This window comes from Danio rerio, chromosome 14 (assembly GCF_052040795.2).
Source record: "Danio rerio strain M-AB ecotype USA chromosome 14, GRCz13ab, whole genome shotgun sequence".
Taxonomy (NCBI): domain Eukaryota; kingdom Metazoa; phylum Chordata; class Actinopteri; order Cypriniformes; family Danionidae; genus Danio; species Danio rerio.
In genome coordinates, this window is record NC_141034.1 from 34,869,907 (window position 1) to 34,893,885 (window position 23,979).

Sequence of the window (23,979 nt, forward strand, 5' to 3'; positions counted from 1 at the left end):
AAAAGCTGTTTTTATAATTTCTTAACAAGCATAGTTTATTAAAGACTATTAATTTATTTATAGACTATTAGGCTATATTTGTAAATACAGATGATGTAAAAGTATTTTTGACGTTTAAGATTTATTTAGGCTATACTGCAATCTCTGAGAAAAAGGAACCGTTTTGTACCTTTCTAAAAGTTGTACGCTATATGGTACAGAAAAGACCTCTTATGACGCTGTTCTGTACCTTTTATGGTACAGTTGAAGTAAAGGTACACAATTGTTCTCATATAAAAGGGACAAAAGTTTTTAAAAAAGTGAACAGCTCCTTCTTTATTACAATATCTATGAAAATAAATATTACTGTGAAGGCAAAGTGATTTTATGAATAATTTCCATATAAAAACAAGAGTCATCATTTAAAAGTATATGTTTAAAGATACTCATAAACATTAATTATTAAGTTCAATAATACAAAACAACTGGTAAAACATAAAACTATAGGTATTGTAAACTAAACATTTAAAGCATTTTAAATAAATGTTTGATAAGCATTTTTGACACTGTTAAGGTACAAAGTGTCTTGTCACTATAGTGGTTGCTTTCTAGGATCAGATTTGTGCCTTTGATAAAGGTACAATATTCTATGTGCAGAGGTACATTTTGGTTTCCCATGGTACAAGCCATTTACTTAAAGGTACAAGCTGCAATGGTATAAATTTGTTTCTTAAGATACAGTTCTGTTTGTTTTTTGTTTGAACCTTCTTTGGTACAGCATTGGACCATTTTTTTCTGAAAGTGTGCAAAAAACATACTGTTTTCATTGTAACTGAATGTGTGTTTATTTAATTATTAATTTAGGTGATTGACTGCTGGCATAACGATGTAGATGATGTAATGTTACTGTTAGTAGCTAGGCAGTCAAAAACTCTTTTTTTGTCTTTTTTTCAGTTAATGCATTTTGAAAGATAATTTTACATAGCCAGAGTGCTTGCGTATCTGCTTATACAAGAAAACAACTTGTTGCATTGTTGCAACGGGTATTGTCGCTGTCCACTCGGGAAATACAACTCATTTGGTTCACTCCGCAAGCTTATGAGCTGTGCATGCGAGTCTGTGTTGTGAGCTATGTGTGTGCGCTTAGCGCGCTTTCACTGAGTGCGGGCGCACAGCCGAGAACTGTGAAGGCTTTTATACTTGACGCGCTCACCGGAAACACAAGCATTTCCCATGTGAGATTGCCAACTGTGCAGATGAATATCAAATATCGTAAATTAGAAAAGGTTAATTAGTTAAATTATGCTACTGTAAGTAATGTTTATTCAGCAAGAATTTTCCAATACCAATCGCAGAACCGTTAACGTCAGAGTTTATCGATACTTCGGTCTTTTAATGTAGCACTGATATCGATAAAGTACAGAGTTTCGGTACCCATCCCTAAGTGCAAGACAGAGAGAAACGCCCAGCACGGCTTATTAACAAGTAGTCAGAGTGCAGAGTGTATGTGTGAGTCCAATGCAGGAGTGCATTAAAGCAATGCAGTTTAACACCAGCATATTGCTGTATTCTTAACCATATGTTAAAACAGTCACACATTCAGTATTAATCCACACAGTGGCAATAGCTGAACTATTTTGAAACTTGATGGCTGCACGTGTGTAGGAACAGCTGATGGTGGCCATAGCAATGATAAACAACAGTGGATCGTGAGCTCACAAATGCATTTAAATCGTGAACAAATCGGCACGCGTCACATTTTCAACATGGCTTTAGACGGGATATGAGAATATAAAGAATTTACCAGATACACAAGCCGCGTAGAGCGGTTACAAGTACCAAAACACAATTGAATACATAATTTGCAAGCTAGAGAAAACAAGGAGGCAACCATTTTAATCGCACTTACTTACACTTGTGAAATGGAGGAACAAACTGATCCAGGAACTGTGTTCTACAAAGGTCCTGTCAAGCTCTAACAAAGTCCCATACATCAATTGTCTTTTCTTATCCTTCCTTTAACAAACGCCTGACAAATCTCTAATTGTAAGCATGTAGATTACTGGAGCACTCATCAGAAAAATGACAGGAACACTGTCACACTATAATGCTGAGGTATTTTTACATAAAATAAACTTCAACCACTGATTCTTGACAACCTCATCTTTGGGTAGAGAAAATAACACCAACTTTCCCTCACACTTCAGAGCACTGTGCATCTGCTACAGTGTTTGTCTTCCTATTTTTCTTTCTACAGTGTTTGTGGGAGGGGTTTGAATTTTCTCGGGTCTGAGCTTGCAACAAAAAGGTTCCATATCAATGTCACACTGGCACGACTAAAGACTCGTTACCCCTGCGATTCATTCAAACCACTATGAGTTTTTCACAGATGAACCAATAGTTGTAAACAAAGCATACTTTCAGATTTAAACCATAGCTAGATATTTCACTTCACTTAGGGCTGTTACACACTGCATGGAAGGTCATTTAAAAAAAAAAAAAAAAAAAAAAACATAAGAGGGGCTCTTTAAGTAGACTGAAAATAAAAAAAAATTGTTGGTCACAAAAAAAACAAGAATTTTGATGTTTCATTTTAAATAAGTTGCTTGAACAAGCAGCAGAAATCTTCCGAGTGTGCTAGACTGCTTAGGGTGTTTGGTGTAATCAGTTACAAGGTAAGTATTTACTGTAATTAAATTACTTTTCCACTGAAAAACTAAATTAAGGGATTGCTTTTCATTTTATGTCATTTAATTAGTTACTTATCTAGGGATCATTTACAGTTTAACCAAAAAATGACCGGTCTGTCAGATGAAGAAGAACCGGAGTCAGAGTTTTAATTAAAAAGAAAGTTTCCTGAAGATAGTTTGCAGTTTCATTCAACACTCACATAGAATTTAGAGGGCGACAAGTCTCAAAAAACCAACATTTATACCCTCACATAATGTCATTAACTGCGTCACATAGATATAGACACTCGATATTGCATATGTACCCTGAGCATGCATCAATAGCACCGCCACATTTGTACAGTGCTCCCAGGACCAATGTCATTCAACCGCACTAGTGGAGACTAAAGCCAATGTGAAGATGCTGGACTAGCGCTGTGAACGAGTGTAGTAACAAGCAAACAGAAAACAAAGCATAAAGGCATCACATTTCATAGGTAAGATTTCAGTTTTTTTTTTAAGTTTTTGTCTGTTATGAACCTTTATGCTAAAAAGTAACGTTATTGATGATAATACAGTCACTTACTGCACTGATCATAAGGCAAAATAGCACCAACTTGCACTAAATTCTAGGCTTATGCTAGTTTTGTTGTACAAAATCAGCAAACAATGACAACAAAATGCTGTGGTGCCAAAAACTTGTATTATTGTCGGCTAAGTGAAGTAACAGCTAGTTTTTGAAGGAACTTAAAAGGGTGCCTGATAACATAACTGCCTGCGCCACAGTGTGCATACTGTTCACCCTAAATTATTGAATATTAAAAATTTTATACCATTTAGATCAGACAACTGGATATTATGCACATTAAGATGCAGGGATATCGATGGTTCACTTGAGCCGTTCATAACGGAGACTCATTCACAAACAAATCGCTCCCTCTGTTAGAATTAGAAGTGGAGAGAAAAAAAAGCGGGAGAGGGGGTGTGTTTAGGACACGGATTAGATTAAATTTAACAGGTAGGGAGGATAATACATTTCCATGCACATAAACACACGTTCTTTCTCAGCAATGCCTGTGTGATCACTTATCCATCGATGAAGAAAAGTCATGTCAAATTATAATTTTCGTAAATTAAAAAAATATTTGCATACTGAGCACAGGGAACAGATGTATGCAATATATATCTCTGGCTCTGGATAGCTAGTCCTCTACTGCACCTTGGTCCCACATTGATTTCAAAGGAGTGCTACCCTGTACTAAAATGGCGAAAACAGGGTAGGCCGTAGGCGACATATAATGTAAATATCTATGATTGCGTCATACATATAGGTGTTTAACCTGATAAAGGTTAAAACACTGATAGACTTTTCTGATAGAAAATGATAGAAAATTCCCTCATGTGTTTCTCTTGATATCTCAATATCTCAAGCACACAAACGTCAGACGACCACCAGGACTGGAAGTTCAATCTGTTTCTTGTGTACTCTCAGCCGTCTTGTCAAAACTGGTTAAAAACTGGCAGTTTACATACAAAAGAATTCACTTAGATTTAACAAGTATAATTCAGGAAACAGACAGAGTCCAGGTCCACTCAAGAGGTCTCCATGACCTCTGCTCTGACCTGGCTGGGTAGAGCCTGAGAAAACAAATGCTTTGGCATACAGAAAAGCAATCACACACATATGATTCCAGTTTTACTCTGAAGTGGGATGACACTGAGGTCTTTATATAATCTAGGCTCTTAAACATAATTTTTTTAATAAATACATAAGAAAGGGAATGTGTTACTACAGCCTGAAGCAGACATCCATCAGTAAATACACACCATCACTTATACTGTATATTAATTCAACAGTGTTATATAAATCAGTTCAAGAAAGCAGAGTAATTGTTTGCGCAATATATTTTGCAGAATATGTCTGTTTTTTAACTAGCAATCTTTATCAAAGCTATTGGACATACTTAAGAAAATATCAAATGTATTTGTGTTGTTGTTATCCATATATTTTGCATAATAACCTGTTTATCAACTAAAGAAGGTTAGAGGTGTCTGACAATTGCACATGCTAAAGAAACATGTACTGAAATGTCATACGAAATCTGGTCAATATGGTGTGTATGATCAATATGGTGTCTTTAAATTGAACTGCCTTGAGTTTTGCCATGTTTAACAATTCTTAAGTGTTAAATTTAAGTCAAAGGTAAAATAATTAAAAGAGCTTATTTTGTATCTATGCATTTAGATTTATAAGGATTTTAAAGTAGCTAAATAAATAAATGTCATAACAAAGAAATTACGTTACAATTCAGATAGTCATTAGATTGTTTTGTTTAAATACAATTTGAATGATGTAATAAGTTATAATTACTTTTTAAAGTAACTTACGTAACACTGGTTAGGAATAATAGAAAGCTTTAACAGAGCAGACATTCTGACATTTTTATTGTTTTATCTTGTGACGTCATCTCCTGTTTTGGGTTCATTTGGTCAGTGCTGCATCTATTTTTCAGTCAAATCACACCAGAGTCCCTTTGTAAGTGGACAGTGACCACCTTTTCAGAGCTCTTGGTCTTGCTCATATGTTCGATGTACATAAATGTAAGGATGGCATTCACACCTGCAAAGTGTGATGATGAACATGTTTACAGAAAGTCTAAAGAACAATTAAAGTTTTACCATGCAAACATCTGAATTTTGTGGGTTTGCCAAGGTTAGATCTATCTATTATTATATCTATCTATCCATCCATCCATCTATACTATTTTTCGGACAAAATCTATTTTTAGTAGTTAAGCACATTTAAGACTGTGTGATTCTCCTGGAAAAAACTCACCTTGCACTCAACAGATTTTTGCTGAATCAAAGCCTCTCTTCACCTTAAAATAAATAAGAACGACATATTTCCAGTTTAAGGGAGCCAAATTTCCAGTGTTACTTGAAACTATTTGATTTCTTTGCCATTATCCTTTAAACCCTTAAATTCAAACCATTTAATACAATTACGTCTAATATTACTACTTATTCTTAATATATTTCAGTAAAAACAGAGTACGTATGTTGTTTTATTTTTACACAAATACGTTACACTGAATGACAACAGAACATTTATTTCACCAATTTGTTTTACATTATAATAAATACAAACACATCAACGTGCTTTTGTTTAGTTGAGGCTTTAGTCAGGTTCGTGTAATTAAAGAAATCAAACATTATCAACTCAGAAAAATCAGTTGCACATTCCTCATATTGGAGGCATCACATTTAGACTTCATCAAATTATACAAAGAAATAAACATAGTTTTGCTCTGCAATTGACAAAAGGACAAACAAAGCTGTTTGCCATTACGCTTGTACCAAAAACAACCTCCAAAGTAATGTGGTAGGGCTGACAGCTGTCATTACATACTATTATTGCAAAAACACACACGTACACTGTGCCACCAAGGTCTGACAAATTGTGGCCCCCTGCTGCTTTCCCGGGGCCACACACAGACCTCAAACCCATCTTTGCAGCACGCGCCCACTTCCCAGAGGAGTCACTGGTATAACAGCTCACAACATCCTTATGAATGCTTGAGTATTTATTATTCTTAAGAAACTGTAAAAATATAATAATAATAATAATAATATCTTCAAAAATCACCTGAGCCCCTGTGTACAAATACAGGACCCCCTCTTCTCTCTCCACATGACAACCTCAAAATATAAAAGTTAATTCTAAGTATGCCTCACGCAAGTGAGTGGGCTTGACAAACCACCTGTAGAAAACACTTTTTCATGTCTGTGACACTTTAAAGGGCACCTATAATGAAAATCAACTTTTGCAAGCTGATTGGACACAACTGTGTGTAGGTATTGTGCGTCCCCTGTCATATTGGAGTGATATAAACCCGAAAAATCTTTTTAAACTTTCTGATGTGAAAAATAGGATCCAAGTCCCAGTGATTTTGAGGCCCACTGCAACGTGAAGTACAGTAGGAATGTGGTTTTCCCCGCCCACCGAATTAACTGACAGGCACCATGTTTCTGAAATAACCTGTATACACATGTCCACAGAACATTGTTTTGCAAAGAAACAGATTAAAATATCTGTTCCAACTCACTGTGTTTGTTATAAGTTTAAAACATTTTTAAAATAGAGCATGTTTGTAATAAAGAGAGTGAAATTGCTATGTAATTCTTAACCACTATAATTACCACAGCCGCATGGTGTTAGTAAAAGTAATATGCATTTATTTGCTAATAGGCATTTGTGTGTGAAACATCAGGCTTGAATAAACTCCACCACAAATACTTTAAATAAACTTACTGGGATTTTTGACTAATGAGCTGCATTTCAGCTTCATCCTTGTCTGTCTCTATCACTGACTGCTGTTTATCTGATGTAACACAGTAGAAACAGTGGGTGGGGAAAAGCAGCTCATTTGCATTTAAAGCCACAGGCTACAAAAACAGCTACACTGTACTCAGAAACCAAAACGGGCAGATTCTGGAGGCTATAATAAATTATCTGATTGATATTTTGAGCTGAAACTTTACCGACACATTCTAGAGACACCAAAGGCTCATCTTACATCTTGAAAAAAGGGTAAAATAGGTGCCCTTTAACCGACACTTTCACCAGTTTTGCACATTTGCACCAGACACTTTCTTACAATCAGTCTAGATCTCTAAAAAAATTACATTGTCCATTTACGAAGTCCTTTATACAGGTGAGTGGGCTTGACAAACAACCTGTAGAAACACTCTACTCTCCATTAAAATAAACTCCACCTCCATACTCTAGTATTTCATTCTCTGAACAGTTCCTTTGTATAACTAGCACTTCTCGTGTGTATTGTCTCTTCTTGTTAAATTGTTGAATGCTTCCTCAATTGTGAGACGCACTCATACGTTGATTTATTACATTAAGAATTTGAAACTTTTTTTTTGTATTACAATTTTTCTAAGTTGTATTAATATTCTGTTCAATGCTTTAAAATTGTTGTTTCTTTTCTTATTTTTGACATATTAATCAGTTTTTTTAAAGGGGTTTTGGGTATCTTTTTTATCATCCATAATTCTGAAATACTGTTTTACTCCATAAACTGCAGAAATACTGCCCAAATGTGTTTTTTGAAAAAGGTGAAACAAAAAAAAAAAACCCTGACAAAAAGCTAATTTTAAGAAAACTGACTACAAAAATATGCATTGTAATCGATGTACACACACACACTCACACACAAATTGAAAAAAATTGTGTGCATTAAAAGAAACATTTAAAATAAATTTAGGATTTTTTTAATGAATATTTAACTTTATTACACTGAAGAGAAACAACAACATAAAAAGCCACAATGTCAAAATTGACAGGTGCATGAAATAAACTGTCTCTGCCTGCAGTTTGTCTTGCTTAAGACCCCCACATTATGTTCGTCAAAACAAGCAGGATCGGTACATAATCTTGTTTTGAACTTCCATCATTACCAAATGTCCTGTGTATTTTCAGTGGGTTTGCTAAAAGGGAAACCCACAAAGCGGAGTTAAATGAAAACACAATGCAGACAGTGTCTGTGGAAATCATGCTGTGTTTATTTACAAGTCATACAGTTCTAGAGGCCAAGGGTGAAAGAATGAAGAAAGGATAAAAAAAAGAGAGGGATGTGAAGAGATGGACAGCTGGTGGGGGAGGATATATTTGGGAAAGGATTAAAGCAAGAAGATGATGCACAGGGGAAAATTAAACATCAGTTTAAATCAGATGCTGGAGTGCATGCAGATGAAGCAAATAATAATAATTATAGATTCTTTAGTCATGGTACATCCGAAGAATGCAACTTTTGATAACTCCCATGTACCTAGTCCAGACCGCATGGTGCCTGAGGGAAAAAAACAGGGAAAGATAAAAAATGTGTCAGAAAAGTAAGTCTTAAAAGAGCCTGTTTTATAAGTACAGAATGGGCTATATGCACACTGACTTTTAATTTTCATTCAGGCAGCTTTCCATTACAAAATTGTCATGTTTAAGATCTGATTTCCTTATAAATCAGCAATTTTTCACTGCCTATTAGATAAGATATGAAGTGGGTCTCAGATCGGACAAGAAGCACTGCATAAAATTCCATTCCCCACGATGTCTTTAAAATATGACAATTTATTTTACTCCAGTATTTTCAATACCATTTTTCAATACCAGACGTTACCAGTGGTTCCAACAGTCTTTCATCTCGTTTTACGCTTGAACAACTAAATGAATACCTAAGTCTATTTAACTGTATGTATAGTAATAACATTACAACATTGATGCTGTAAAAACAACCGTGTGAAATTGAAAATAGTTGCATTAAGCTTTCACTGGAAGATTATCATTGGCTTTAAAACTCTAACTGTGCATATAGCTCATTGTAATATTTGTTTATTTATATTTATCAAGATCATTATAGATAAAAACATATTACAAAATAATAACAACAACTGCATATTCCAATTAGAGATTATTCCCAAATAATTACAATTAAATATAATTTTTTCATTTAATATATCTTAAATAACTTTTTTAAGAAAATATGACAAATAAAGATGTTTTTAAAAATCCAAAGTTCTCTCACTATAAACTTTTTAAAATTGTTTTAAAATAAGATTTAAAAATAAAATAAGATGTCAAAGATTATTTATCAGATTATTATGACAATTAACAAACAATAAAGTAAAGATATATATATATATATATATATATATATATATATATATATATATATATATATATATATATATATATATATATATATATACACACACACACATTCATCTGGGGGTATTTATCTGGTAGGTACAGACTGAAAAAGTACAGACTGAAAAATATGTTAAACAGAATTGCACTACTATTTCATAATACTACAGTTGTTATTAACAATAACAATTGTTAATTGATCAAATAAATGTAACCTTAGTTAACATAATATATTTAAAAATATATTTATTGAAAAGCTCACCAACCTCAAATATGTGAACAGTAGTGTAGTTTGGGATAAATACATATTTTTCAAGTGATTCTCCTGATTTGGTTTGTATAAACAGAAAAGCGCATTCCACTGTGGTTAAACCGCGCAAGTGACTAGACAGGAAACAAAGGTGACTACAGATACAGCAATGTGCACATGATACACTGACCTCCACTGGCTGCAAAGAGAATTTGCCCTGCACAAAAAAACATGACTTAATACACTTTAAACAAAAGCCATGATACTTACTTGAAGGTGTCAAGGATATGAGCTGAATTAGTATAATGAGTAAGGAAGAGGTTCATGTCTATTGATGTCCATTTGTCTGATCGGCATGGCTCAATAAACTGTGCAGAAAGTAAAGATTTAGTGCTTTGTAAAAACATGCACAGCACTTCAGGGCTTACAAACGCTTTTGTTTAAAAATGTACCTTTTCCACAAGGTCAATGAAGAAATCACGGACGTCTTTTGCGTTGATTAATTTGGCAGCGATATTTACAAGGCCTCTTGAGAGATTCTGTGATTCAGGAGATATTTGGAAATCAAAACTTTGCGCTGTAAAAAAATCTTGCTGCCTTTTGTTAAGTCCCGGTCAGATCAAACATTCATTAAATACTTCTTTTCCTCAGAGCGTAACAAACCATCCACCCATATAGTTGAGTAGTGGAGGGGCACAAACAAAAATATTTTTTTCCGATTTTTTTCTTGGAAAAATATCTTTTTGAAACAAATTTTGTTTGCTTTATTTTATTATATTTTATTTTTTTAATATTTTTTTTTTTTATATTTATTTTTTAGGGGTTTTCACCTTTTATTGATAGGACAGTGGAGATATAGAGACAGGAAAGTGTGGGGAGCAGAGATAGGGAAAGGATCAGCAAAGGACCTCGAGACGGGAACCGAACTCGGGTCGCTGCGAGCACCTCGGTGTAATGTGTTGACGAACTAACCACCAAGCTATTGGCGCCGACGTTGCTTTATTTATTTTTTTATCCTAATTTTAATGTATCTTTTGTTGGTCAGTTTTCCATTAAAAAGAATAATGAATAACATTTGAGGTGATGCACTTCAAAACAAGTCTGCTATATGTGCCAAAACACGAATTGCCGATTGTGTTGGTTTGTTAAATAAAATAACAATCTAGCCTAAATAAAATTAAAGTGAAATATTCTGTTTCAGAGAAGCCTGTATTAAACTGTTGTCACCATTTTATTATTATATAAATTTGAATAAGCAGGACATGCTTTTGCAGCATATTTGCAGCACTGTTGCCAGATTACCTCGGAACAACAAACTCTGTTAGAAGGATGAGAGAACTCAAAAACTTGTTGTGAGAATGAAGATGTCTGCATATTTGTGCCAGTCCGTCAGATAAAATTGCTTAAAACACCTTAATATTTTAGAAAAGGTACTTCAAGCATAACCAATGATTGTTCTTATCCACCCGTGACCCACCCATAAGTAAATATGCAGTCTATTTTTTGATTACCTAACTTGCAGAATAACGGCAACACCCATATATACTTAAGAAATGGTGTGCTCCTATTGGCCAGTGCCACCCACGTGACTTTCTGCAATGGTCTTGTGAGGCGTCACAGGCATAGTATCGGTTGTCGTGAACTATGCCACATTACACAAGAAGGATTAATTGAATCTTGTGTCACGACACCCATTTTTCATTTATGAATCCCCACGACACCCTACAACAAGGACATCATGCCGAAATCATGCCAAAATTGTGTGATCTGACCGGGGCTTTAGCTGAATCAAATTAGCTTTTCTAGTCATCCCAACTTACATCAATCAGACTAAAATATATATAATAGTTAAACCTGATTACTTACGTATTAAAATAAGTTAAAGTAACATAAAAACATTTGTATTCTTCACTTGTTGTTTATTACAGTGTGTAGAAAACTTTTATACGGATGACCAACACATACCTTAAAATTGGCTTCCATCTCATTGAAGACACTGGTTTTACCCCTCAGAGCAGTGCACACTAAACTGAGAGGACCAGAGCTTTCATTACTCAGACATACATCTCCTTATCCCAATCAGTTCAACCACTCTGCTAAACACACACCTTTTGTGCTGGTCTAAGAGATCCTTGTCTGTGATTAGAATTTTGAGGTCTTTGAGGTCTTGAAGAAATTCCTTATCCAGATCTACATCCATGTCCTCCATCATGTTATCTAAGAGAGAAAGACGGTAGATTTCGAGAGTACAGACAGAGACAAAAAAGGAGATTGTTTCATTAGGTCAATATTTTTCTGAACTGCAGGTGGTTGGACTAAGTGTTTAGACTGGCAGTGTCCATGTAGATGTTAATTAAGTCAAAACATTTGGATATTAATGGAACAAAAAAAAACTTCAGTCAGTCTTTGGTGCAAAATAAATCCTGAAAGGGTGACTAGAGGTGTTTTCACACTTTGTTCGAATGTCTGGTCCAAACCCAAGATCGATATTGACCCCTTGGCTGGTTTGTGTTCACACCGTCCTTTTTCCTTCTGAACCCTGGTACTCTTGTGTCATCAAGCTGGTGTTTAGTGTACAGATGTTGCTAGGTGACGGCCATGAAAGCAAAGCGCAAAAATGGAGTTCTGCTTTTACTGAAATTTTTGGTTTTGTTATCGTGTCGTGTTCAACCGAGTACAGAATACAACGTTCACACTAGCTAAACGTACCGTACTCTGACGTCGAACGAACCCGGATGCAGACCAAAAGTGCTAGTGTGAAAGCACCCTGGGACCCTGATGTGATGGTGAAAAGTTTTTGTATAACCCTGAAGGGGTTTACTTTACAACAACTGTATAATATATTTAAATATAGTGTATTTTTATATGTCCAGGGTTTGTCTGTACAACGTCAAAATATGCCAATGAACATTGTTATTTTACACACTAAAAAATATATTCATTCCTATATACAGCTGAAGGCTAGCTTATAATGCCTGTTGTAAATTTTTAAAAAATATTTCCCAAGTTCAGTTTAATGAAGAGATTTTTTTCAACATTTTTAATTATCATCATTTTTATAATCAATATCTTTTATATATTATCATGATGACAGTACAAAAAATTATTAGTCCTAGTATTCCACTTATAGTGCTTGACTAGATGAATTAAGGTAATTAGGCAACTCATTGGACAACAGTAGTTTGTTCTTTAGCTAATTGGGGGAAAAAGTGAAGTGAATCTTAAGTGAAGAATAATGTTGACCCTAAAATGATGCTTGCTCTTATAAAAATCACATGGGAAATATTTGAAAAAGAACTATTTTCATAACAGGACTAAATATTTGTTGCTTTCAACTGCACATACCTAAATGGGCATTATTAATTACCCTATTAATAACATATTAACTAAATAACTGTTTTTATATATTTATTATTTACAGTTTCACAAAATAAAACAAATATTATTTTACTTTTTTTTAAGCTGACTCAACACAATCTCATGGCAATTCGTAACTTTTTGATTTAGTGGCTAATTCGTATAAAATCGTACAATCTAATTCGTACAACTTAGTACGATTTCCTCATTCCCCAATGACGGTTGGTGTTAGGGGTGGGATTAAGTGCCACGCCTCCTTTTCGTACGAATTAGCCACGAATCTGACGAAAGGTAAAATACTTACGTTTCTTGGCGATCAGGCTGGCTGACTGCATAGTCTTTCAATTAACAGTCTACTTAACTGTTTTTAGTACAATTTATATATTGGCATTATGATTATAATCTTTTTCATACATTTTTATTATTATAAAACATAATATTATTTAAAGTTAGTAATATTGTTTTCAATTATTTTATTGTTTATATGATTATTACACATGTTAGACATTAATATAACTACACAAATATTACAATGCACATTTAAAGTGTTTTGCTATATGATAAACAACCTAGGTAGTACATGAGTAGGACATGCGACTATGATGACTATTTAGTGGATTGGGTGCCTGGCACACAGACCAATACACAAAAATATCTGACCACTGAATGCCAGGATTGACCAATGTTAAGTATTGCAGATGGCTGTGTGTAAGTGGTCTTACCCACGGCTCCGAGAGTCCAGTGGTTGATGAGCTGCCCAGCACAAAAGGCAAAGTCCTGGAAGGTTAAATACAGCAACTTCTTCTTCCCCGTCTCAAAACGATTATTGGCAAAGAACACGATTGCAGCATAGTCTCTGGAGGATGAATTGGCAGAATTGTTAAGCAAGAGGAGAAATTAATAAAACAAATCACAACTGAAGCAACTGCTCAAGAGAACTCGTCTCTTCATATTAATGAATGTAAAGAGAGAGAGAGAACTTTGTGTTTACTGCCATATTAACTTCTCTGGTTATTGAAATGTTTAATAAATGTATTAGAAATATGTTATAAATAGTTATTTATGACATTTTATAAATAACACTTTTATATAATGAATAACAATAAAATAAGACAAAAGAATGCAATAAATAACGGATAAAATAACATACTACTCTAGAAAGTTTTTTTAAGATTTACTCCTGTTAAAAATGCTACTATTTTTAAAGATTTCACTTAAAAAAACAATCCAGATAAAGAGTCTCCAGATAAAAATGATAACATTGAAAATAGGCTATTGCAAAAGTATTTGTTTGACTTAATGAAGATAAAACTAAAAGAATAATAATATCTCCTAAATATGACTGCTTTCCCTTTCTGGGCTGAATTCTGTGTTTATAAGAAAGATTCAGAAAGAAACTAGACAATCTCACCTGGCTAACTGATCAGGTAGCAGAAAGTGCTGTCGTATATTTTCCACCAGGGGGCCCTTAAGTTCTTCCACCACTTTAAACACTCGCTTGAAGTTGTCAAACTGTATTTGAGGAGAAAGATGTACTGTAATCACTTCAAAACAAATCTTAGTAGCATATGAGAAATGTATAGTTTCAGACAGTCCACCTGTCTTCGGCAGCTCTTCAGCGAAATGCCTGTCTTTGCACTGACGTCATCAAGATCTTTTTTAGTTCCTTTTGACAGTTTCTTTCCCAAGACCTCACGTACAAACAAATCATCAAAAGCATAATACCTGGAGGGACAAATGTAAATAAAAATGAACTTATATTGAATAATAACTGACTATTCATATCAAGATGTAAATCAGTGGGTACCGTTCAATGAGCATGGCTTGTCGGTCTGGCGGTATCTGAAACAGAAGCTGATTGGCCAGTTTGGCTGGGTGGTGTAAAAGTCTCTCGCACATCTGAAACGTTCTGTACTGGTCCATTGTGTCACTGAGCAGCACATCTGCACTCGCCTCACACTCCTCCATCACACCTCCTTCTATCCGCACCTTCACTGCATCATTCACTATCAGGGAGATCAATTTTTTATTTTTTTATTTTAATAATAAATGTGCTTTGCAATGTTAATTGTTCCCTGTTTTGTGGTGTACAATTTTGCAACAATTAATACAAATAATTACATCATAATAAAAAATGAAGGATCAAACTGATACAAATCATTGTTTTGGACAATTAGAATATTATGTCAAGACTAAAGCTAAATGGGGTTTAAAATATAAAGCTGTATTACATTTTTGTTATGTTTTTCTGTACATTACAGTGTGCTTTGTTTACATTTATCATGTCATTGGATTTTCATATCATCTATAACAACCTAGAAAAAACAACCTGTATATTCTGTTCATATCTTTTTGCATTATCCTGATTAGTATCTTCATCTATATGTAATAAATCACTTGATTATAGTTATATTCATAGTACATCCATCTGTAAATATTGATCATAGTTTTCTATTAATGCACTTATAACTGATACCTATACCAGAACTTGTGTGGAAATACTGGTTGTGTATAAATGTCTTGATGTAGAATTATGTTTATGTTTGTTTATTTGTGTAACTTTCCATTTATTTTTCATTTTATTTAGCTTTTTTTTTTTTTTTATGTAATTTCTGCAATTTATTTTTGGCATTGTTTTGCAGTAAAATAAATACTTGCTGCTTTTGCCCTACTGGTTAGACCTAAACTGCATTTCATTCCCTTGTACTTGTATATGTGTAATGACAATTAAGGTGAATCAAATCTAATCTATCATCATTTCGGTTTATTAAGTAAAGAAACCTACTAAAATGTCATTCAGTACAACAAATCAGTGTTTAGATCACAGAAACTATTTTGTGCGATAGATAATATACCAAACATACATACTAACAAGTATTATTTGATTATTTAAAGATTAATAAAAGATGATTACTATTAAAAGTAACTATTAAAAGATTTAAAGCTCTCAAATACTAATTATAAAAATGTTTACACTTTGCTATGCTTTCAAAACAGCAGATTAACCTATTTTGAGACAAAATATTTCTCATAATTTTAGATTCAGTCAGTTTTAGAAAATTAAATTCTCCCAAAAAAAGAAAGATTATAAATTCTACCAAATCTGGCAACCTTTCATAGATTATTTTTAAAGACATAAAATCTACAGGAAATAGTTAAATTGAAGAGGATTACACTAATTTAAATACAACTGAAGATCAGTATTTTATTATTATTTACTTAATAGATTATTTATCTATTATTTTTTTATGTATTGTTTGTATATTGCAGGGGTGCCCAAACTTTTTCTTAAGAAGGGCCAAAACTGGGGGTGGTGAGGGTGGTGAGCTACAGATAAATATACCAAACTGTAAAAGTTGTCAATGTAATTTCCTAATTTATTATTATAAATCATTATATAATTTATTTGATACTATAATTTATTACATTTAAATTACTTTGTATAATTAGTATACATTTTTTTACATTTTATAATGAATGAATGTCTTACAACAACAAAAAACATGGACAATCCCATTTATAACACTAAAAATACACTTTGCCTTGATTCGCTTGCTAATGTCTTCTGCAATGTCTACTATCCATCAAGTGACTGTTTTTATTTATTTATTTATTTTATCTGATTCATTCACAACATTTCATTGAAACATTTAGTTTCAGTTTGCTTTTTGTAGCTCAACAGTTATGTTAAATTAGAAATGACAATCTCTGTTAAAAGCATTCTCCACAAAATTCCAACATTCTCCCTCTCTTATCAGATGGGATAGAGGGCCAAATAGTTTAGGCATCTCTGGTATATTGTATATTTTATTGTAAATTGTTGTGTAAATGTTTGTTGGACCAAGTTTGTAAGTCAATGTGTATGAATGTTTAAAAAAAAACAATAGAGAAAGTTATTTTAAAAAAGAATAAGTCCATTGTTTACATATATACTGTGCATCTGTTGCTGAATCAAGGTGGAACATTATTTGACCCATATTTTGAAATTGTATCATCACAAAATGTACTTGGAACACTAAATTGGACAATTTAATTGCATTTAATACCCTTTCTGTGAATAGAAAATCTTAGTAAATAAAATTTATTGTGGACATCAAAATAGGACATTTTTTCTCATTATACAGTTAAAAAATACAATTAATATTGTCATGTTTTGAGTTTTTTTATTTAACAGGACAGGGTATTGCAGCATCTTTAACATAAAACACTATGAATTAAGTTATATAATAAAACTATTTCAGAGCATGAGAAATAGAGGAGAGTTCCTGATGTTTAGTTTTACTCCTGGGTACAGCAAATGTCTTATTTCGCCGAATAAGATAGGATAACACTGGAGCGTTAGGCAGGAAACAATGCAGTAGTGAAATCGGAATACCTACAGTTGCAATCAGAATTATTAAACCCCCTTTAAAAAAAACTTTTTCTTTTTTAAATATTTCCCAAATTATGTTATGAGCAAGGAAATTTTCACAGTATGATAATATATTTTCTTCTGGAGAAAGACTTATTTGTTTTATTTCGGCTAGATTAAAAGCAGTTTTTAAATGTTTAATAACCATTTTAAGGTCAATATTAATAGCCAATTTAAGCTTTTTCTTTTCTAGTATCTAGTAAAATATTGTGTGCTGTCATCATAGCAAAGATAAAATAAATCAGTTAATAAAAATAAATTATTAAAACTATTATGTTTAGAAATGTGTTGAAAAAAATCTTCTCTCCGTTAAATAGAAATTAGGTGAAAAAACAAACAGGAGGGCTAATAATTCAGGTGGTTTAATAATTTTGGATGCAACTGTTTTATCTGACAGCATCGGTTTTGGGTTCTCCTCAAAGACCTTTAGGTAGCCTGCCCCAGACTCGACTGACATACTCAAGAACTTGCCCTATAAAAGTCAAGGACACTGAAACTAATGATGCTCATATGTGTTTTATATTACAAAGAACTTAAAATGTGTCTTCGAAATTTCAAATTTCATTACTGTTTCATGATAACTTTCCAGTTGTCTCTTTTTTCTGTCAGAACTGTATTTAAAATAGATTTCCAAACAGGTTTTATGGTGAATATGATCTCATACACAACAATACTCTACCTGTATATCCATTCAGCCACAGTTGATACACTTCTTTGTCCATAATGGTGGTGTTTCCAACAAAAACATCCAGCTCCACAGACATCTTGACATGGGCACTATGAACGCTGTACAACGAAGTCACATGGTCACAGTTGGGTAATAATAAACAAATGCGTTCAACATTCACAGTGAACTATTAAGTTACAAGGCCAAGCAGATATTCAGAGGTTCTTTCTTTAGAACTAAAGTCAAAGAAACAAGACTTACAGTAATAATTACATACTCAGAGCTTAAACTACGGGGCCATTTGACCAATTCATAGCACACCACACACATCTCATACATGCTACAGAATTCTGGATTTTCGAAATATCCTCAGTGGACTTACCGGACACAAGCGAATGAGCAGGTTTGAATCACATTCAGATGTCACAACATTAAGTTAGCTCTTGTTTTGAATCCAGCGGCTGCTCACTCGAAAACATAAGCTTGTCGGATAGGTAAGTTAAGCTTGCATACTGTTGGTCAAGCAGTACTAACTAGCATGTAAGTTAAATGGCTGCCATGGAATAACTGTCTAATATAGCGGCTACGCTTCATCCATAGCAACAACAATCTGTCGCGACTACTTCCGGGTGTGCGCCGTATTCGTATTACGTAACATTTACGTGACTCGATGTGTTTTGCTGTGGTTTCAGGCATAGATATATACACTAAATATTGCATAGGGACCCTGAGCATGCGTCAATAGCGCCGCCACAGTGGTACAGTGCTCCCAGGACAAATGTCATTCAACCGCACTAGTCAAGACATTACGTGAAGATGCGGGACTTTAGCGCTGTCTACGGGTGTAGTAACGAGCAAACAAAGAAAACAAAGCACAAAGGCAAAACATTTTATAGGTAATATTAAGTATTTTTCTGTTTTTGTATGTTCTGAACTTTTGTGCTAATCAGGTAACGTTATTGATGATAACAGTAACTTACTGCATTCACCATACGGCAAAGCAGCTCCAACTCCCACTAAACACTCGGCTTATGCTAGTTTTGTTGAATAAAATCAGCAAACAATGCAAAAGAAATATGACAACGAGATGCTGCGCTGCCGGAAACTGTATTATTGTCGGCTAACGTTAGTGAAAGAGCCGTTTGGGGGATTCATTCACAAACAAATCGCTCCCTCCGTCATTATGAGAAGTGAAAGCAGGAGAGGAGCTGTTTTTCAGGACATAATTAGATCAAATTTAACAGGCAGGGTGGATAGTACATTTCTGTACACACAAACACAAGCTTTTTTTGTCAGGAATGCACGTGCGGTCACCGATCCATCAATGTAGAAAAGTGATGTAAAATTATAATTTTCGTAATTAGGAAAAAAAAAATTACATACGAACATCCAGGAAAACTCCCGATCATAGATATATGTGTATATGTGTATATCTCTGGCTGTGGATGGCCACAGTCCTTCACAGTACCTTGGTCCCGCATTTATGTCAAAGGAGCGCTACCCTGTAGCAAGATGGCGGCGCTATTGACACATTCCGTCCAATAGACAACAATAGGCCAGGCGACATCTAATGTATATATCTATGGTTTCAGGTACCAAGTGTTCTGGTAATTTTATCTTTAACGTTATGTTAATGGATGTTTTATACTGAACCAAATGGATGCCAATATTCAATATTCGTGACGCCATTTTGGATTTATAAATTCGATTGATCTTCGTGTGTGTGTGGGGGGGGGGTTAAATTATATTGATTAAAGCAAAATGTTTTTAAATAATAGTTTATTTAATCTAATAAAAAGTAAGAGTATCATATTTAATCAAATAATGTCATATACGTTAAATGGTTTAAAAAGAAAATATGGATGCTATGTAATTTATAAGAATTTTTTTTTTTTTTTAGCTGTGTTTACATGGGATGTGTGGATTATAAAAAGGATCCATCATGGTGAGAGAGCAGAAGCCTCCTGATGAAACTCCAGGAAGAGGTAACCTAGAAACGGGATGACATCACAATCCTGCCCAATCACTAGAGTGTGTCCTTGTGCCAATTATAAGTAGGGAAGCATACTGTAAATCGTTAAATTAAGCTACTTACATTCACATTACACACCACTGCAGATGTTTAAATGTATTTTATGGATTGCACATTGACGAACATACAAAAATAGCCACTTTAAGAAGATTTTAAATGATGCAGAATGACATTACATTTATATGTGAAACAAAAAGAGCTGTAAAAAGGTCAAATGTACTTGATCTACTTTTATGTAATGCCCTATTGACAGCACACACTTATATCTGAGAGTCTAAATATAACAAAGAGTAGTTTTTTGTACTTTCTCTGCTGGCTTAAAATCTTGTGGTAATATAAAATTTACATATTAATATAGCAGCTTTTTCCCCTCAAAGTGACTTATAATACAGGAATAACATGTGACCAATACAAAGTATCTAACATTGTCTGCAGGCTACAACACTGAAGAATTTACAGGGTTCATATGGTCATGGAAAACAGAAAAAGGTTTTGGAAAAAAAGAGCTTGTGCTTGCAAAATTCTGTCGTAGGGCGCTGCGAAAAGGGGCGGGGTTAAACAATATGATTAGACAAAAGTAAGTGATTGCTCCATATTTTAAATTTCTTATTTTAAATTATCTTCTATCTCATGCAATCACTTGATGTGATTGTGGTTTTGCAGGTTAGATTTCACCAAGCTTAAACTTTCGAATGCAGTGAAATGCATACGTGTCGCACGTGCTTTGTAATAGAAGCAGTTTTACCTACTATTACTATTTTACAAACTATTAAGGTTATCTCAAATTAGTTTGACAAATATCTGTATGTTGAAATGGAGGTTAGTTGTTTTTACTTCTTTTCTTTTTTTGGCCAAAAACATGCTCTTGCATTATTAGTGCTGTGTAAGCGTCGTCTATTTTACATAGATATAAAAATTAATTGAAACTATTGCATGTTTTATGATATGCTGTAATAAATTTAAACATTTCTTATGATTTACCATGTATATGTAGACATTACATGAAACATTAGGTCATGAAATTTGACTTGAAAGTTCTGGAAAAGTCATGGAACTTTAGTGGTAAAAGTGTGCATGAACCCTGAATTTAAAATAAAAATAATAAAAGCAGAAAATTATTTAAATTATAATTGACCTCAGTTTCCCAGAAATGGGTTGCGGCTGGAAGGGCATCCGCTGTGTAAAAATATGCTGGATAAGTTGAAGGTTCATTCTGCTGTGGCGACCCCGGATTAATAAAGGGACTAAGCCGACAAGAAAATGAATGAATAAATAGAGGACATCAGTGTTTACAAGAGTCACGTTATTTCAGGCTTGAAAATTAGATTGGCATAATGAATGATTGGGCTATGGACACAAGAACCTGAAAAAAAAAATCTGTTTGGCGTAGCAGACTATACTCAAACAACCAAAAAGCAGAGATCTCTGATAATAATGCACAAAACTACATCAACAGTCTTCTATGTGACAAGCAGTTTACTGAGAAAAGCCAGAGAACAGCGGAAGCAGGAGATGAAGTAATGATGATGAGCAAAGTTTATTGAATTACACTAGCTGAATATGTTTTGATCTTCATCTAACCAACACAAACACAAAAAGTGTTTATACCACAAGCAATAGCAATGGAAAATTACTTCTTCACAACAAATCCTTGAAATGGAGACAACCTCTTACTCTTGAAAAATATTCATTGAAGCTATTTAATTGTATGGTTGTTAGAATAAGGAAGGAAGGAAAATATTAAAAATCCAAAATATGAAAATTAATGAAAAATGGGAGCAATAAAACTGACAATTTAAAGGGTGAATAATGAATGATTTAAAATATAAATAATCAAATGATATTATAGATGTAATCAAATTATATATTACATAAATAAATTATTATTATATGATTAAAGGATTTCCCAGAGATGGATTGCAGCTGGAAGGGCATCCGCTGCATGAATGAACCGGCAACTTATCCAGCATGTAAAGCGAATCTAAATATAACAAAGAGTAGTTTTTTGTACTTTCTCTGCTGGCTTAAAATCTTGTGGTAATATAAAATTTACATATTAATATAGCAGCTTTTTCCCCTCAAAGTGACTTACAATACAGGAATAACATGTGACCAATACAAAGTATCTAACATTGTCTGCAGGCTACAACACTGAAGAATTTACAGGGTTCATACGGTCATGGAAAACAGAAAAAGGTTTTGGAAAAAGAGAGCTTGTGTCGTAGGGCACCTTGCCGGTTCATTCTGCTGTGGTGAGCTCAAATTAATAAAGGGACTAAGCCAACAAAAAAATGAATGAATCACTGATTAAAGGAAGGAATTAATTAGTCTTAAAAGTAATACACACACTTGCATGTTACAATAAATAAATGACATCCACATTTTTTACGTATTTTGTATTTTTCCTCCCCGTTTATTTAGGCTTTTGAGTTGCATTATGGGACCTTGATCTTTCTGCCAACAAATTTTAACCTTGAAAATTAACTTTCATTACCATTTTCAATAGTTTAAACTAAGTGCTATATTGTCTGGGTTAGTATATATTGGTGGGTTGGAATAAACTGCCAGTACATTTTCTGTTTATTTCTCTATATTATCTCTTATTCATTCATTCATACACAACCACCAACATATCCAGCATGTTTTACGCATTAAGATGCCCTTCCAGCTGCAGCAGAGTACTGGGAAACACCCATACACACTTGCATTCACACACACACTCATACACCATAGTCAATTTAGCCTATTCAATTTAACTATAGCGCATGTCTTGGGACTGTGGGGGAAACCGGAGCACCCGGAAGAAACTCACGCAAAAATGGGGAGAACATGCAAACTCCACACCGAAATGCCAACTGAGCCAAGACTCGAACCAGCGACCTTCTTGCTGTGAGGTGATAGTGCTACTGCTAACCACTGCAACACCGTGTCCCCCATTAATTCTTATTTAACTTCAACTAAAATGTCAGTAAAAGTTACTTTGTTAAACTGCAGAGTTGAATTTTTAACAGCAAAAGTGGACAGAGCAGAGATCAAGGTCCCATCATGCAATTCACAACCATAAATAAATGCAAAACACTGTGAATTACAAAATACGGAAACTGTTAACTGTTAATTAATCTATATTTTTACAGTGTACGTTTAGGTATATCCTATAACCATACAGCAATGTTTGTTTGTTTGAGATATTTAATCACAATAGTGTTTAATAAGTACACTATCCGTTAGCCAATAACAACTCTTAAGTAACTCTTAAGTCCAAAAGTATTTCCACGCACCCCAACCCAAACTGCGACCAACTCTTACTGAATCCACCAAAGGAGCAAGTGTATTTTCACCACTGCCTTCACTGCACCTCTCCCCATTGTCCTACATGCCGATGCTCACCCCTCCCTCCCTCCCATTTATCCGAAACTGTGGCCTGTTCCCATTCTCACTCCAGCAACCCCCCCCCCCCCCCCCCCTCACCCCTGGCTCTGGTTAACACCCCACATTGTTGTGTCCTCGTGCCTACAATTGTGCTGGAGTGCAGGGCGGAAGGATGTGGCTAAATACCATGACTTAAAGTAGAGAAAAGCTTTTTGTCACCCTTTCCGTTAGTTTTTTGTGAGTGTCCCATAGTGGGAACACCTCATTCAGAGACATTTCAGCATAAACAGGGCCGGATTAACCAATGGGCCTTATGGGCACAGGCCCAGGGGCCCGTGCGCACCAGGGGCCCCTGCGAGGGGGGAGAAAAAAAGACAATTTCGGAGTGTCTTTTTAGGCTAATTGCAAATAGCGCATCTAGCTATTCAGGGTTTACGCCCATCGATGCCTGATTGATAGAGACAAGATGAGTAAAAAGCAGCCAATTAATGTAGCCGCAGTGGCGCACCATGTAAGGCACACGTTATCATCTT

General features: G+C 34.3%; 1 protein-coding gene and 1 long non-coding RNA gene across 4 annotated transcripts in view; one reads left to right on the forward strand and one right to left on the reverse strand.

Moving 5' to 3' along the window:
* LOC108192168 (uncharacterized) overlaps window positions 1-23,979 on the forward strand; it is a 117,370-nt gene that overhangs the window by 80,214 nt on the left and 13,177 nt on the right. The window contains exon 4 of the long non-coding RNA XR_015507611.1: window positions 19,946-20,030. This is a non-coding gene — a long non-coding RNA (uncharacterized LOC108192168). The remainder of the gene's footprint in view (window positions 1-19,945; window positions 20,031-23,979) is intronic.
* On the reverse strand, window positions 8,201-19,743 carry fibpa (fibroblast growth factor (acidic) intracellular binding protein a). Of its 3 annotated transcripts, none has more exons than XR_015506646.1 (11): window positions 18,428-18,678; window positions 18,058-18,164; window positions 14,775-14,973; window positions 14,566-14,692; window positions 14,379-14,479; window positions 13,690-13,823; window positions 11,719-11,827; window positions 11,576-11,639; window positions 10,063-10,149; window positions 9,627-9,978; window positions 8,201-8,509 (listed from the first exon to the last, which is right to left on the reverse strand). XR_015506646.1 is itself a non-coding variant. In XM_087280281.1 (11 exons), the coding sequence occupies exons 2-11, from the start codon at window positions 18,140-18,142 to the stop codon at window positions 8,440-8,442; spliced, it is 1,074 nt and encodes a 357-aa protein (XP_087136407.1). In that variant the 5' UTR covers window positions 18,143-18,164; window positions 19,514-19,743; the 3' UTR covers window positions 8,201-8,439.

What these genes read in the sequence shown, in the direction of transcription:
- fibpa (XM_087280281.1), bottom strand. Translation starts at nt 18,142, where the DNA reads ATGTCTGTGGAGCTGGATGTTTTTGTTGGAAACACCACCATTATGGAC. An exon ending in GTGGCTGAATGGATATACAG is followed by an intron (nt 14,974 to 18,057) that starts GTAGAGTATTGT and finishes TCTCCCTGATAG; the next exon opens with TGAATGATGCAGTGAAGGTG. An exon ending in CAAGCCATGCTCATTGAACG is followed by an intron (nt 14,693 to 14,774) that starts GTACCCACTGAT and finishes TTGTCCCTCCAG; the next exon opens with GTATTATGCTTTTGATGATT.